Here is a 13,590-nt window from a genome sequence, read left to right as displayed (position 1 = left end):
CAACTTGCTAGGTACTTCAAGATGGTACTATATAGATACAGATACTATTCAATCTTTTACACAAATAATTTGTTGCCTACTCTACATCAGGTTCTAATATAATCACTAGAGATATGGCAAGACAATTAGTAACACTATACTGTTTTTAAAGGGTCAAATGCTAGTGAATGAAACAATGAAAAACCTAATTCAAAACAGTATAAATAAAAGATATAAGTAGAGTCTCTGAAGTACTAAGAGGACACCAATTAAAGCCTGCCTTGCAGAAAGAGGATTAGAAAAACTACCTAGGGACAATGACACCTGAAACACATTTGAATTGAAAGGCAGCTGTAAGCCATGTGAGATCATAAAGACAGAACGTTTAAGTGATAGAACGGTGAAACTGAGTACACAAGGGCTCTATTGCTAGTCTAGTATGCTTACGGTAAAATGGCAGAAGAGGTTAGGGATTCCCAACCTGGTTAAGGAGCCTGAACTTTGCCTGTAAGTCAGTAATTAGAAATTATTATTTGCTGGAGGTAGTGACACACATCTTTAATAGCATACCAGAGGCAGAGACAGGCAGATCTTTGGGAGTAGACCAAGGCCACCTGGTCTACACAGTGAACTCTAGGCCAATCAAAACAAGAAAAAGGAAAACAAGCAAGCAAGCAACAAATAAAGAAAATTCAAAAGAAAGAAAAGAAAAGAAAGCTATCATTTAATGATAGAAAATTGTTATTTTTCCCCCCAGATTACAGGTCTAGGAAGCTCAAAATATAAAAATCAAGGCACAATATAAAAACAACTAGCATGGGTTGGAAGCTGTAAAAAGAAACTCAGGCAAATAAGTGTAATCAAACCTACACTTTAGTTAAACTACTCTAGAGAATGTTAAAGATAAATTCAGTAAGGATAAGACTGGATGGGGAGAATTTTAAAAGCATTTTTACATTCCACCAGAGAAATAAGAAAATCCTAAACTGGGGTAGTGTTTTAGAATGGCCAGTCACACTTGAAAAAGTATACCAGACTCTAGTTATAAAAGGTTTAGAACCATAAAAAAATTGCAAAGTATTGAGATAGCTGGCAGACAAAACATTATTTAGCTTGTCATAGCACAGGCTTGCATGCTACCAAGTATAAAGGTCTGCTAGGCAACAGTTTTGAGTCAAACTCAGTTTTCTATGGCCCTTGCTACCCTAGATTACTTCACCAAGGGTACAATCTAGAACTAAGTACAGACTTAAAGAGTAAAGTCCAACCTGCAAAGTTTAGTTGTGACTACTTACCCACCTTACCTCAGGATTTAAAAACTCAACAAAGCACTCCTTGGTAGAGGGATACTATTTATGATTCTTTTTTAGTGGACAACAGTACAAACAATAGAAAAAAATTCCAAGCCTATCTTAGATGACTGGATTTTACTGCATCTGTAAACTCCATCAACAGGAAACTTAGGCTTGATCGTCACTGAAATTTCCCTAACAGTCAAGAAAACAACAGTACGATAGATATAATATGATAGGTATGATAATTTGCATTACATGCACAACATCTTTCTATTTTTATTTATTATTTTTTGGAGGCAGTCGGGGGTTAAGACAGGATCTCACTATGCAACCCTGGCTGTATGTGCACCACTACACTCGGCCCATCCTAACTTTAATTCTATGTTTTCTAACATAGTTATATAGTAAAAATCCAAGATAAATGATTCCCTCTTATACTATTAGTCATTCATCTTCCCCTTTACATATAAATAATCTTTGGGGACTTTATAGTTACATTATGCTAACAGAACATCCTAAAACATGACTATTACTTCTCACTACCAACATATGATAAGATATATAACAATCACAATTAATATCTAATCATCAACACTGGGGTACAAATAAGCAGGAAAAATATTAAGGATTAGATTTCTCCCCCCTAGTATCACTTCATTATACAAAAAAAGGAGGTGGGGCCCATATAGCATCTTATAATATAAACAAACTTATAAAGGAAGCAGATCTAAAACAAGTATTCACTCACAGTCACTAAGTAGCAGATACTATTCTTAAAGATGAGAAGAAACAGGATCCCTGGTATAGGCAGGCCATTTTTATAGCAGTGGTTCTCAACTTCCTAATACTGCAACCCTTTAATACATTTCTTCATGTTGTGGTGTCCCCCAACCATAAAATTATTTTGTTGCTACTTTATAACTGTAATTTTGATAGTGTTATGTAAGTATATGTGTTTTTCCATGGCCTCGGGGGAGAGAGACCCTTGTAGTTCAATTCCCACTGTTCTAGAGAGAAGAGTAAGCAATTATGTTCATTTCATTTTATAATGTAAAATTATAATTAAAATTATAAAATTATAATTAAAATTGTAATGTTAATTATAAAGGAAATAAGACCAAACTTTCTATAGTCTACAAGTTCAAATAATATCTACAGAATAATTTCTAAGGTGCATTGGTACCTCAAATAAACTGAAGCCAAAACTAAACATGGTATTGCATACCTACAATCCCATTTCTTGAACGGATGGGGCAAAAAGATCGTATTTCAGGCCAGCTTGGGCTATTTTTTACATAAGGGACTCAGATAACCAAAACGGGGCAGGAAGAGCAAAGACCCCCCCCCCGCTGTCTTTTTAAAAATGTAGCAGCTGTTTGTTTTTTCTTAATTTTTTGAGCAATTGCTCTTGTCAAAATTCTAATGGTCTTTTTTTGTGGCAGAGAGGGACTGAGCCCAGGTCCTTGTACATACTAGGAAAGCACCCTACCCCAAGACCAACAGTGTTAAGAACATGTTTCTCTGTTCATTACATATTTGGTTGCCATCAATCACATATCGTTAGTGAATAACTTTTCTGTTTAGCTATAAAATAAGCCAGTAGCAAACTTATTAAAGATCGCAGCCTTGTTTCTTCCCATTTTTGTGAAGAAATTCTACTGTGATGAGACGATTCCACTTTAAGTGCTCTGGTTCTCTATAACTATTGCTGTCCTCTGAGTTGGGAGTATTAGTATTTAGTCTGATAATATCACTGGATACTATATTCTTCAGCATGGCTATTCTGTCAACTACACAACAAAAATGTTTTACCATCTAACTTGATAAAACCACCCATATTCCAACATGCCTCAAAAGGACATTTAAAGTACATTTTTTATTCTTGTTTGAACACAATAGGTATGTACTAAAATAAAAAGGTAAAACGTGATACATGTGGCATTCAAAATACAACTTGTAATTATATCAGTATGATTTACACTACACGAAATGGTCACGTATGGCCTCTGTTACAACTACCCAACTGAACTGAACCACTATAGCACAAAGCTGCTATAAATGAGGCATTAAAAACTGAGCTTGGTGCTGGGTGCAGTGGTGCACTGCTTTAATCTTAGCACTCAGGAGGCAGAGGACGGTGAATTTCTGAGTTCACAGCCAGCTTGGTCTATACAGAGAAACTTTGTCTCAAAAAACAAAACAAAATAAACAAAAAACTGAGCATGACAATGTCCCAATAAAAGTGTTACTTACAGACACTGAAATCTGGATTTCATATCACTTCACATCATGATATATTATTCCTCTAACTTTTCTAATTATTAAAGATGTAACTAATAGCTTGGGCTTTAAGGAAACCAAGTTCTCATCTGAGGACACCACTTCTGCAGTTCTCAAGTGATAACCCCTACTTTCCCATCCTACTTAGACTACTGGTCCCAGAAGCAAAATAGGTGAAGTCAGATGCCATCTCCATACACAACCTCTCACTGTAAATGAGATGGTTGTAAATCTACTGACTCTTAGGTCACTTAGACAATTTTTTAGTTTACTGATTTCGCCAATATTCTCCTGGTTTAACTCTTTAAAGGCTTAGATAATCATTCTCTTACATGTATTTTGCCTCCTTCTGTTACACTTAGTTTGACAAAACCACAATCCTATTTAAATCCAACTCACCAGTTATTCTGTTTGCACTTATGCAGCTTAACATATCTAATATCTAGATAAAAAGTCATGTTTTTTATTGAAACTATAATCATACATATCAAGTTAGCTTTAATTCTATTTATCAATTATGCATTTTCCTAATGTACTTTCAATATATACTCTAGTATCTAATATTCTCCCACTCTATAACACAGTATTTGGGCTGGCTAGTTTCATGTAAGCTTGACATTTGAAAGTGGGAACTTCAAGTGAGAATGTCTCTGGTATGGGAGGTCCATGAGCGGCCCCTTGCAACATGTCTCCACCAAACTGGCCTCTGAGCAAGCAAGCCTGCGGGGCATTTTCTTTTCTATTTTTTAAAATGATATATTCTTATTTTATGTGCATTGATGTTTTTGCTTGCATGCATGTACGTATGAGGGTATCGGATCCCCTGGAACTAGAGCCATTGACAGCCATGAACCACCAAGTGGGTGCTGGGAATTGAACCAAGGTTCTCTAAAGTACAGTTAATGCTCTTACTCGCTAAGCCATCTCTCCAGTGCATTTTCTTGATTGATATGTGAGGGGGTGCAGTTCACTGTGTGCCTTGTCACCCCCTAGGCTTGATGTCCTAGGTGATATGAAAAATCAGGCTATGCAATCCAGTAAGCAGTACTTCTCTACCTCCTGTGCCCTGAATCCCTTCAATGACAGACTGCAATGGGAGCTGTAAGCTGAAACATACCCTTTCCTTCCATGTTGTTTTTGATGTCTTGGTCTTAATACAACAAAAGAAATCCTAAGACATATTTCAGTTTTGTGGGTTTTTCCTTACATCATCCCCCAACCTCTCACTGATTTTCACTCAAACTGAATATTCTTTGTGATTACTAAGTTGAAACAAATGAAGCACACAGACAACTGCCAGGTTACCACATACATATGTGTGTATGTTGAATTATATATTTACTTTCTAGCAGGAGCAGACAAACCTGATCTCTTCACCTTTAACGACACAATACTCCTATCTTAACTAAATCCCTCAAAGTCAATGTCCAGTAGATGTCCCCTCTTTCTCTTAAGCTTTTTGCCTCCAAGTTCTTTCCTTACTACATATTCTAAGATGGCCCCAAATCCAGGGTTCCCAACTGCAAGATTACAGGCATGGGTCTCCGCATCTGGCCATAAGAAAGTTTTTCAATCTGTAAATAATTATATTATGATATTCCTAATACATATTCATAATTACTACTTCACTCTACTCCCCATGTCTTGATTCATTCTCAAATAAACAACTAGAACTATGACTCCTAACTCATGTGACTAAATGCAGAAGACTGTCAAACTACAGACCAATGGGATGACCCAGAAATAAATTCACACAGTCACAGTGACTTAGTATTTGATACATGCCAAAAACAGACACTAGAAAAGAAATTGCCTTTCAACATGTGAAACTAGGAAAACTGGATACACACATGCGGAAGAATAAAACCTGAATTACAGGTTTTCTTTATTAAGATAAACAAGTTTCTTTCACCAGATATTTGTGAATATGAATTTCAGTATCCACTAAGATATACATTTCCTTTATTAATGTGTTAATATGTTAAAGTACACTGTTTTTTTTCTTTTTTGTACTACTGTTAGACGCCCTCATTTGTGACTTTTACTTATCAATATGTATGACAGGCACCTAAATTAGCTTCTAAAATCTCACTCACAAGGTGGGGCCTTGTTTTAGTACAACAGGTAGTGTCAATCTTTGTACTAATATTACATAGAATTCACTGATAAAACAGAATGAAATCAACAAAAGGGGAAGGGGATGTGAATAATTGGATACACGGTTAAACGCAGCACAGTAACATAAAACTCTACAGCAAGTACTTACATCTGCTTAGAAAGTTGTCGATATTTTTGTTTTTTCTTAAGGCAGGAAAGTCCAAATCATAAACCAAAGCATCCAATCCATCCTAAAGGAACAAACAAACAGGTAGTGTTAGCAAATCAGAATGTTTTCTGATTTTAACATTTCATATGCTCTCTTCAATATACCTGTGTTCATTTAACATCATTTACAAGGTCACAAAAGTAGTAAAAGTTCTTTTTTGTATTTCATATAAATATTTTCTTTTTTACTTTCTAAATCTTCCAGTCAGTGGAAGAGGAAGATCACCACATTGATTGCATATGATTATGATTCATATACTCTCTTTACAAGGCTATGAAATTTTACATTCTACTTATCTTTACTACTAAATTTATCTTCATTTCACAAGTATTCAGCAAACTTACATTTGTGATTATAAATTTTTACAGAGAAATAATAAAAAACTAAATAATATTTAATGAAGCATAAATTTAATGAAAACCAAATATTTAATGAAGTATAAAATTTAAACTAAATAATACATAATCACATATGCAAGGTACAGACATATTTAATTATAAAAACATAACAAGTGTTCACAGGGCTTACTTTCTCTCTTAAAGCACCTTCTACAACAACAAACAGGAAATGAGAAATAGGAGCCTTTTACTTTTTAAAATTAGATATTCATTAAATATTTAAGCAAGTGCTGGGCAATGTGAAGGTGTAGCAATCCATATGAGAAAAGGAGACCATATCTTGCTGTATATCTGCTATGATATAGAAGAAGGCACATTCAAGTAATCCTTTTAAAATGTCTTCATTACAAAGAGTTGTTCTTCGAGGACGTGATCCAACCAGATTCTCTGAATGTGGCTGGCCCGGAGCCTTTTTGAAAAGCCATTGACAATGACACTGGGACTTGCTTCCTCTGCATATACTGGATTTTGGCGCTCCAGTCTGTTTGGACTCTCACCTTTCCTGGACCTGGAGGGAGGGGGGAGGAACTTGAACTTCCCACAGGGCAGGAAACCCTGACTGCTCTAGGGGATAGAGAGGGAGGAGGAGAGGGAGTGGGGGGAGTGGGAGGGTGTTGGGAGGAGGGGCTGAAATGGAAACTTTTATAATTTAATAAAAAAAAAAAGAAAAAAAAAAGAAACTGAAACTCATATCCATTCACCTATTAGGACAGATTCCATTAAATAAAAATAATCTAGCCTTGTGAAGTGAAGTGGGGCATTGGAAACCAACACAAATGGCCATAAGGAGTAAATCTTTGGTACAATATTTCTGGAAAATAAACAGACTGGAATATTTAAAAAAACAAACAAACAAACAAAAAAAAAAAACAAAGAGTTGTTCTTCTGTCGATGTGGTTTATGTAATAGAGAACAATGATTTTTGGACCATCCCAATAAAGTAATGAACTCCAGATAGGTCTCAGTATTTTCTAGCTTTAAAAAAGGAAAAAAAAATCAAATAATTACAATCCAAAGGAAAACATACTTGTGCTTACATGCTACTGAGAATACAAATCACATAACCTTTTGGAGCCTGTGTTTTCTTTACTGTAAAATGAGAACTAGTAGTTATCTATCTATCTACTTGTATCTGATTTGTCAGACTAGGATAAGCATGTGAAACCCTGAATATTCCCATGTTTCTTTTACTATGTCCATAATTGTCTCCCTATTGCTAGGAATGACAAATACGCATTTTAGTCATATAATTATAAAATTTTAAGAGAAACCTCAGGTCATGATGTTAAAATCTTCACTAATTAGCAATTACATCTATCTTTTTTGACCACTGAACTTGGTAACATACTTATTAATGAAAATCTGGTCACCTCTACTAGCTGCATCAGGACACTAGATGTTTGGCCCCACCATCAAATATATTAATTCTACAGTAAGACGGGATGATCTATGTTTTTAAGTGCCACCCGCAGGCAAAATTCAAGTTATGTTAAGTCAAAGAAATAAAATTCCTGGAAAGATATTCTAGTGTAATCAAAGCATACACCAACTAAGGCTAATGAAAGTTAAGACACTTGAGTAAAGAGTTCAGGCTTCTATTCTGATAAAGTAGAAAAGCTGTGCAATACAAGCAATATAAATATTCAACCATAAAGCAGAGTAATAAGTCCTCCAAAATTTAGTGGTTAAGGCCAATTGCTGCTCTTCCAGAAGACCTGTTTTCAATTCTTAGCACTTACATCAGGTATGCTACTCCAGTTTCAGGGGTCCTGATACCCTCTCTGGCCTCTACACATATGCTGCAACTGTACACACATGCTGCACATACACATAAATAAAAGTAAACTAAGAATTTAAAAATAAAAAATAAATTCTAAATTTCTTAAAACTCCTATTATATAATCATTTATAAAATCATTTTACATATATAAGTCTCCTTTCGTGTACAGAAACCGTAGAAGAAAAAAACAAAAACTTCTTGTCTCTCAAGAGTTCAGAAGTAGAGTAAAAAGTAAATATAAAATATCTACCAATTATAAGTAGGAATTGCATTAACAGAAAGGACTGCCTAATTTGGGGGGCTTTAAGAAACTCATAGAGATAACCTAGCAGGAGTAAGATGAAGATAGGGTGAAACAAGGAGGAAAAGCGAGGAGTTAGAGAAAAGAGAGTGCTTCTGACTGGAAAGGGTAAGACGGCCGTGGAGGTGGTAAAACTGAAAAATGGGTAAGGGAACATTAAAGTATGACACACCAGGCTAGAAATTTGGGTGTTTATCTTCCAATACCCATCTGGAAACAAGAGTTTAAGAGGAAGGAGGAGAGCAGCATATAACATCTTTAATTTATGAAAGTCTTGCAATGAAGTAAGATGATGATTGGCACAAGAAGACACAGAAAGAAAAGGCGCAATGATGAGGATGTTGGTGATGTAAAACTACAGGCCACAATTAGATAACAGAGTAAACATTAAAACTGAGTGGAGGCAAGAAGCAAAAGAACTTGATGAACAACTAACAAAGGGAAGATGAACTGAGAAAGACAACGTGTCTAGGAATGTTTATACATTATCTTCCAGCCTACAAGAATGTGTGACTTCATTAACAAAAAACAAAGAATATCAACTGGAAAAGATGTTTTGGACATACTAAATTTAAGGTTCCCAAGGAGCTGAAGTCATGGATAACAAAATGACAGCTAACCATGTGATTATTACTGCAAAAGGATTTTCAGTTTGGGAATCATGATGCTACGCATAGCCCAAGAAGAGATGAAGTTACCCAACAATAGTAAATAAAAAATGAAAAGGAATGAATAAAATCATGGGAAACAATGGTATCTGAGAGGTAAATAAGGCAAAAATACACAATAGAAAACACAAACAGGAATAAAGATAGAAGACCCTCGAGAAAACTGAAGAAACACCTAGAAGGAACTTAAGAACAAATAAAATACAACACAAAGGCCACTAGCTGTATGGACCTACCATACCAAATGAGTAAAAAGAAAGTCAAATTATTTGGAATTAAATGGCACTGCAGACAACTGTACAAGTTTGAATGACCAGTGAACTACATACACTTCAGAAATAATCAAAATATTGAATTTTATATTTATACATGTATTTTACTGTTCTGTTTTTTAAGTTTGCTGTTTTTGAGATATATCTCACTACATAGGCCAAACTGGTCTTGAACTTATTTATCCTCCTGTTTCATCTTCCCAAGTGCTGGGATCACAAGCACACTTCACCATAACTAACAACTAAGCTCCTCTCTCCATAGGTATTATCAATAGCTATTGAACACACACACCTATTAACTGGATAGTAATCGAAGTAATTTTGAAGGAGTTATGGAAAACTAAGGCTTATGGGCAAATAAAAAATCATTTTCCAAACAGCAGAAAGGGGCTTCTTTCCTTGCTTTTCCTACCCAATTGTTGGGCAAGGACAGTCTTTAGTCTTAGGCAACTGGCAGAATGAGTTCCCATACCCATATACCTTAAACTTAAGGCAGCACAAAGTAAAGGTATACTGTTTATGTCTATTCCTATTTATATGAGAGAATTAATGAATCAATGGCCTCATCTGTTTCACAAAGCTGCAAATGCAGACAGGCAGGCTGAGTGCTACTCATAAAATTTTGGCATAAGGAAGGCTACAACAAGCTCCACTGAGAACCAAGACAAGAGACTGGAAGCATATGAGAGATTTCTGATACAACACAGTAATAGACCATCTAGGTCCAGTGAAACTATCTGGGGTATTTGTACTCTCAAAAGCAGCCATGAATGTACCGTATTTAGAAAATCGCCTGTGTGCCAAGGCAAAAAAAAAATACTTAAAAACAAACAAACAAACAAACAAACAATCTAATAGACTTTAAACTCTTACCATAAAGCTACACTAGCTGGCTGAGTGGTTGAAAGAATGTGGCAGCACAGAACAGTATAGACTAAGAGAGGTAGTTTTCTTTTTTCTGAGGCTTTTGAATGGTTTTGGTGTTTGTACATCTAATATTAAAAAGAAATTTCTATCCAAATAGTTGAAGATAAACATTAGATGAATACAATAATCACTAACAAAGAGGTAGAGGGGTTGTGTGGCATGCAGGAAGCTCCAGGTTTTTACCAGCACTGAAAAAACTAGCACCATAAACCTGTATAGAAAAAGGATCTGAAGTTCAAGATTATCTTTATCTACAAAGCAAATTCAAAGTCAGCCTGAACTACATCCAAAAGAAGAGACCTTGTCTCAAAAAACAAAACAAAGATAACACAATACAACACTGTGGAAAATGAAAATTTAATGATTTCAAAAGTTAACATATTGTAACAAATAACTAATTTTTTATTTTACAACTCAAAAAATAAAAAAAGGCACATAAAAACATGCCTTAATTCAAAAGAATAAAATATATGACCAAAAAGCACCTTCAAGGAAGCCTAGACATGGAATTTACTAACCAAAGAAAAAAGAAATTCAGCTTAAATGTAACATATATTAATCTGAAAGATAAAAAAATAAAATTACTCACCATGCACAAATAAAAAAGTCACACTAATATAACTTTAAACTAACCTCAAACAAAGGAAAAGTGCAAAAATGACACTGTTAGGAGTCAATCTACCAAAAGGAATAGCTAGCTTAAATGTGAATACACATAACAACTGGACTAGAAATGAAGAAGCAAAAACTGATGGAAATGAAAATTACGTCATAATTTTAATTGGCAACCTAACACTTCACTTTCCACAACTGATAGACCTACACACAAAAAACTCAACATAATGAACAACAGGATCTGACATGAAACATTCCACTCCAAAACAGCAATATTTACATTCTTTAAAAAAAATGACTTATTTACTTGATATGCATAAGTGCTTGGCAGCATGTATGCTTATGTACCACATGCATACCATGTGCAAATAGAGGTCAGAAGAGGGTACTGGATCCTCTGGAACTGAGTACAGGAAATTGTAAGCCACCATGTACAGGCTGGGAACTAAACCCAGGTCCTCTGCAAGAACAGAAAGTGCTTAATCACTGACCATCTCCAGCCTTGTATTGCTTCACAAATGCTTACAGGTGCATACCACGAGAGTCTGTCTCCTTTGCATAACAAATCTCAATCATTCAGAATAATTAAAAACATATATTCTCTAAACAAACTGTACTCAAGCCACAATACACAAAGATAAAGGGGAAACATCCAAACATATGGAAAAATAATAAATTTCTAAGTAATTCATTATAATTAAAGGAAGTATCAAGGGAAATGCCAATATATATTGAGTTGACAGAAAATGGAGATATAACATACCCAAAATATGTAAAATACAGGTAAAGCAATGATGAAAGGGAATTGTATGCTATTGAATGCTTTTGTCAAAAAAGAGCTGTACTGGGCAGTAGTGATGTACACCTCTTTAATCCCTGCCCTCAAGAGGCAGAGAGGAATGTGGATCTTTTTGAGTTCAAAGTCAGCTTGGTCTACTGGGAAAGTTCCGGGACAGCCAAGCTACAAAGAGAAACTATGTTTCAAAAACAAAACAAAAACAATAAAAAAGAGCTGGACTGCATAAAAACTGATGTATAGAATGTCAGCTTGTCTAAAACAAAAAGAGTAATGATTTTTCAATCAAAAATCTAAATTCCTTTCTCAAAAGATTTAGACAAACAGCTAAGTAAACCAAAAGCAAATCAGAGAAAAGAAACCAGAGAGAATAAATATTAATAAAATTATCCACAGAGGAAACTCAGGTGAAACAGAAAGCTGGTTCTCTGACTGTAACACTTAAACTAACAACTGAGCAAGCTTATCAGAAGCAAACAACACAAAGTAATAGTATGAGAAATGAAATAGGTGCGATCACAAAAGATCTTTAAAATACAAGAAATGTAACACAGAAATAAATTTAAAAACTACACATAAATGTGTCATGTTTGATGAAGCCAACAATTCCTTTTGAAAAGAACAAACTAAAAGTAACTCAATATGAATACATTAATTAGTATAACTCCTACCAAAAAGAAAGAAAAAGATTTCTAAGGCCTGATGATTTCTCTAGAGAATTCTATCAAACCTTAAAAAGAATTAACAGAGAATCTCTCCTAGAAAACAAAAAGAAGAGTACTTTCAATGTAGCCAAATAGCCTGATATCACAGTCAGATGAAGTACAAAAGAAAACTACAAGAAAGTATCTTTTGAGAATTTGGCTCTTAAGTACAAATGTAGATCAACAACATACAAAAAGAATGATAACGGAAGCATTAGCAGCGGTGCGGTGGCTGGGCTAGACCAAAAAGCGTCAGCAATGTGGTGGTGCATGACAACAGCAGGGGTCTCCAGAAATTATCCAACACTGGAACCTCAGCCCCACTAACACCAGCAGGAACGACCATTTGAGCTTTGGGACTGTAGGCACCTCAAGGAATGATCACTGAAGGTCTGTTCTGCCTACACCTGAAGGAGCATTCCACAGAGCCACACTCCCAACTACACCAATTGGAGAAAAAAGGACCACCTTAAACACAGGTTCCACCTGTTCAGACTGGAGGAAAAGATGGGTAAACAGGGTAAGAATACAGTCAACAATATAAAGTACAAAACAGTACCATCAGAAATTAGTGGTTATACAATAGAAAGACCTGAACATTCCAACGCAGAAAAAAAATGACCTTGAAAATAACTTTATGAAGAGTGAGGCCCTTAAGAAGAAAATGAAAAATTCCCTTAAAGAAATGGAGGAAAAGACAGTCAAAAAATTGGAAGAAATCAACAAATTCTTTTAAAACAAACATCAAACAGGTGAAAGAAATGATTCAAGACTTGAAAACTAAAATAGAGGTAATAAAAAAAAAACACGAACTGAGGAAAATCTGAAAATGGAAAATCTGAGTAAAAGATCAGGAACTGCAGATGCAAGCATAAACAACAGAATACAAGAGAGTGAAGAGAGACTCTCAGGCAGTGAATATACAATAGAGGAAATAGATTAATCGGTCAAAGAAAATGTTAAATATAATAAATTCTTAACAAAAAATATCCAGGAAATATGGGACACCATGAAAACACTGAACCTAAGAATAGTAGGAATTGAAGGAGAAGTCCAGCTCAAGGCACAGAAAATATTTTCAACAAAATCATAGAAGAAAACTTTCTCAACTTAAAGAAGGACATGCCTATGAAAATACAAGAAGCTTATAGAACACCAAATAGACTGAACCAAAAATAAGTGTCCCCTTGCCACATAATAATCAAAACACTAAACATATAGAATCAAGAAAGAATATTAAAAGCTGCAA

The 13,590-nt window shown here is 35.0% G+C and overlaps 1 protein-coding gene across 4 annotated transcripts in view; it reads right to left on the bottom strand.

Moving 5' to 3' along the window:
* The window catches only part of Rock1 (Rho associated coiled-coil containing protein kinase 1), a 147,462-nt gene that overhangs the window by 101,322 nt on the left and 32,550 nt on the right, over positions 1 to 13,590 (bottom strand). For all 4 annotated transcript variants that reach the window (XM_085676327.2, XM_085676328.2, XM_085676329.2 and 1 more), the window contains exon 2: positions 5,821 to 5,902. In XM_085676327.2, the coding sequence (XP_085532453.1) occupies positions 5,821 to 5,902 (82 nt within the window). The remainder of the gene's footprint in view (positions 1 to 5,820; positions 5,903 to 13,590) is intronic.

The sequence above is a fragment of the Myodes glareolus genome, chromosome 13, assembly GCF_982192425.1.
Source record: "Myodes glareolus chromosome 13, mMyoGla1.1, whole genome shotgun sequence".
NCBI lineage: Eukaryota > Metazoa > Chordata > Mammalia > Rodentia > Cricetidae > Myodes > Myodes glareolus.
This window is presented reverse-complemented; position numbering and strand designations above follow the sequence as displayed.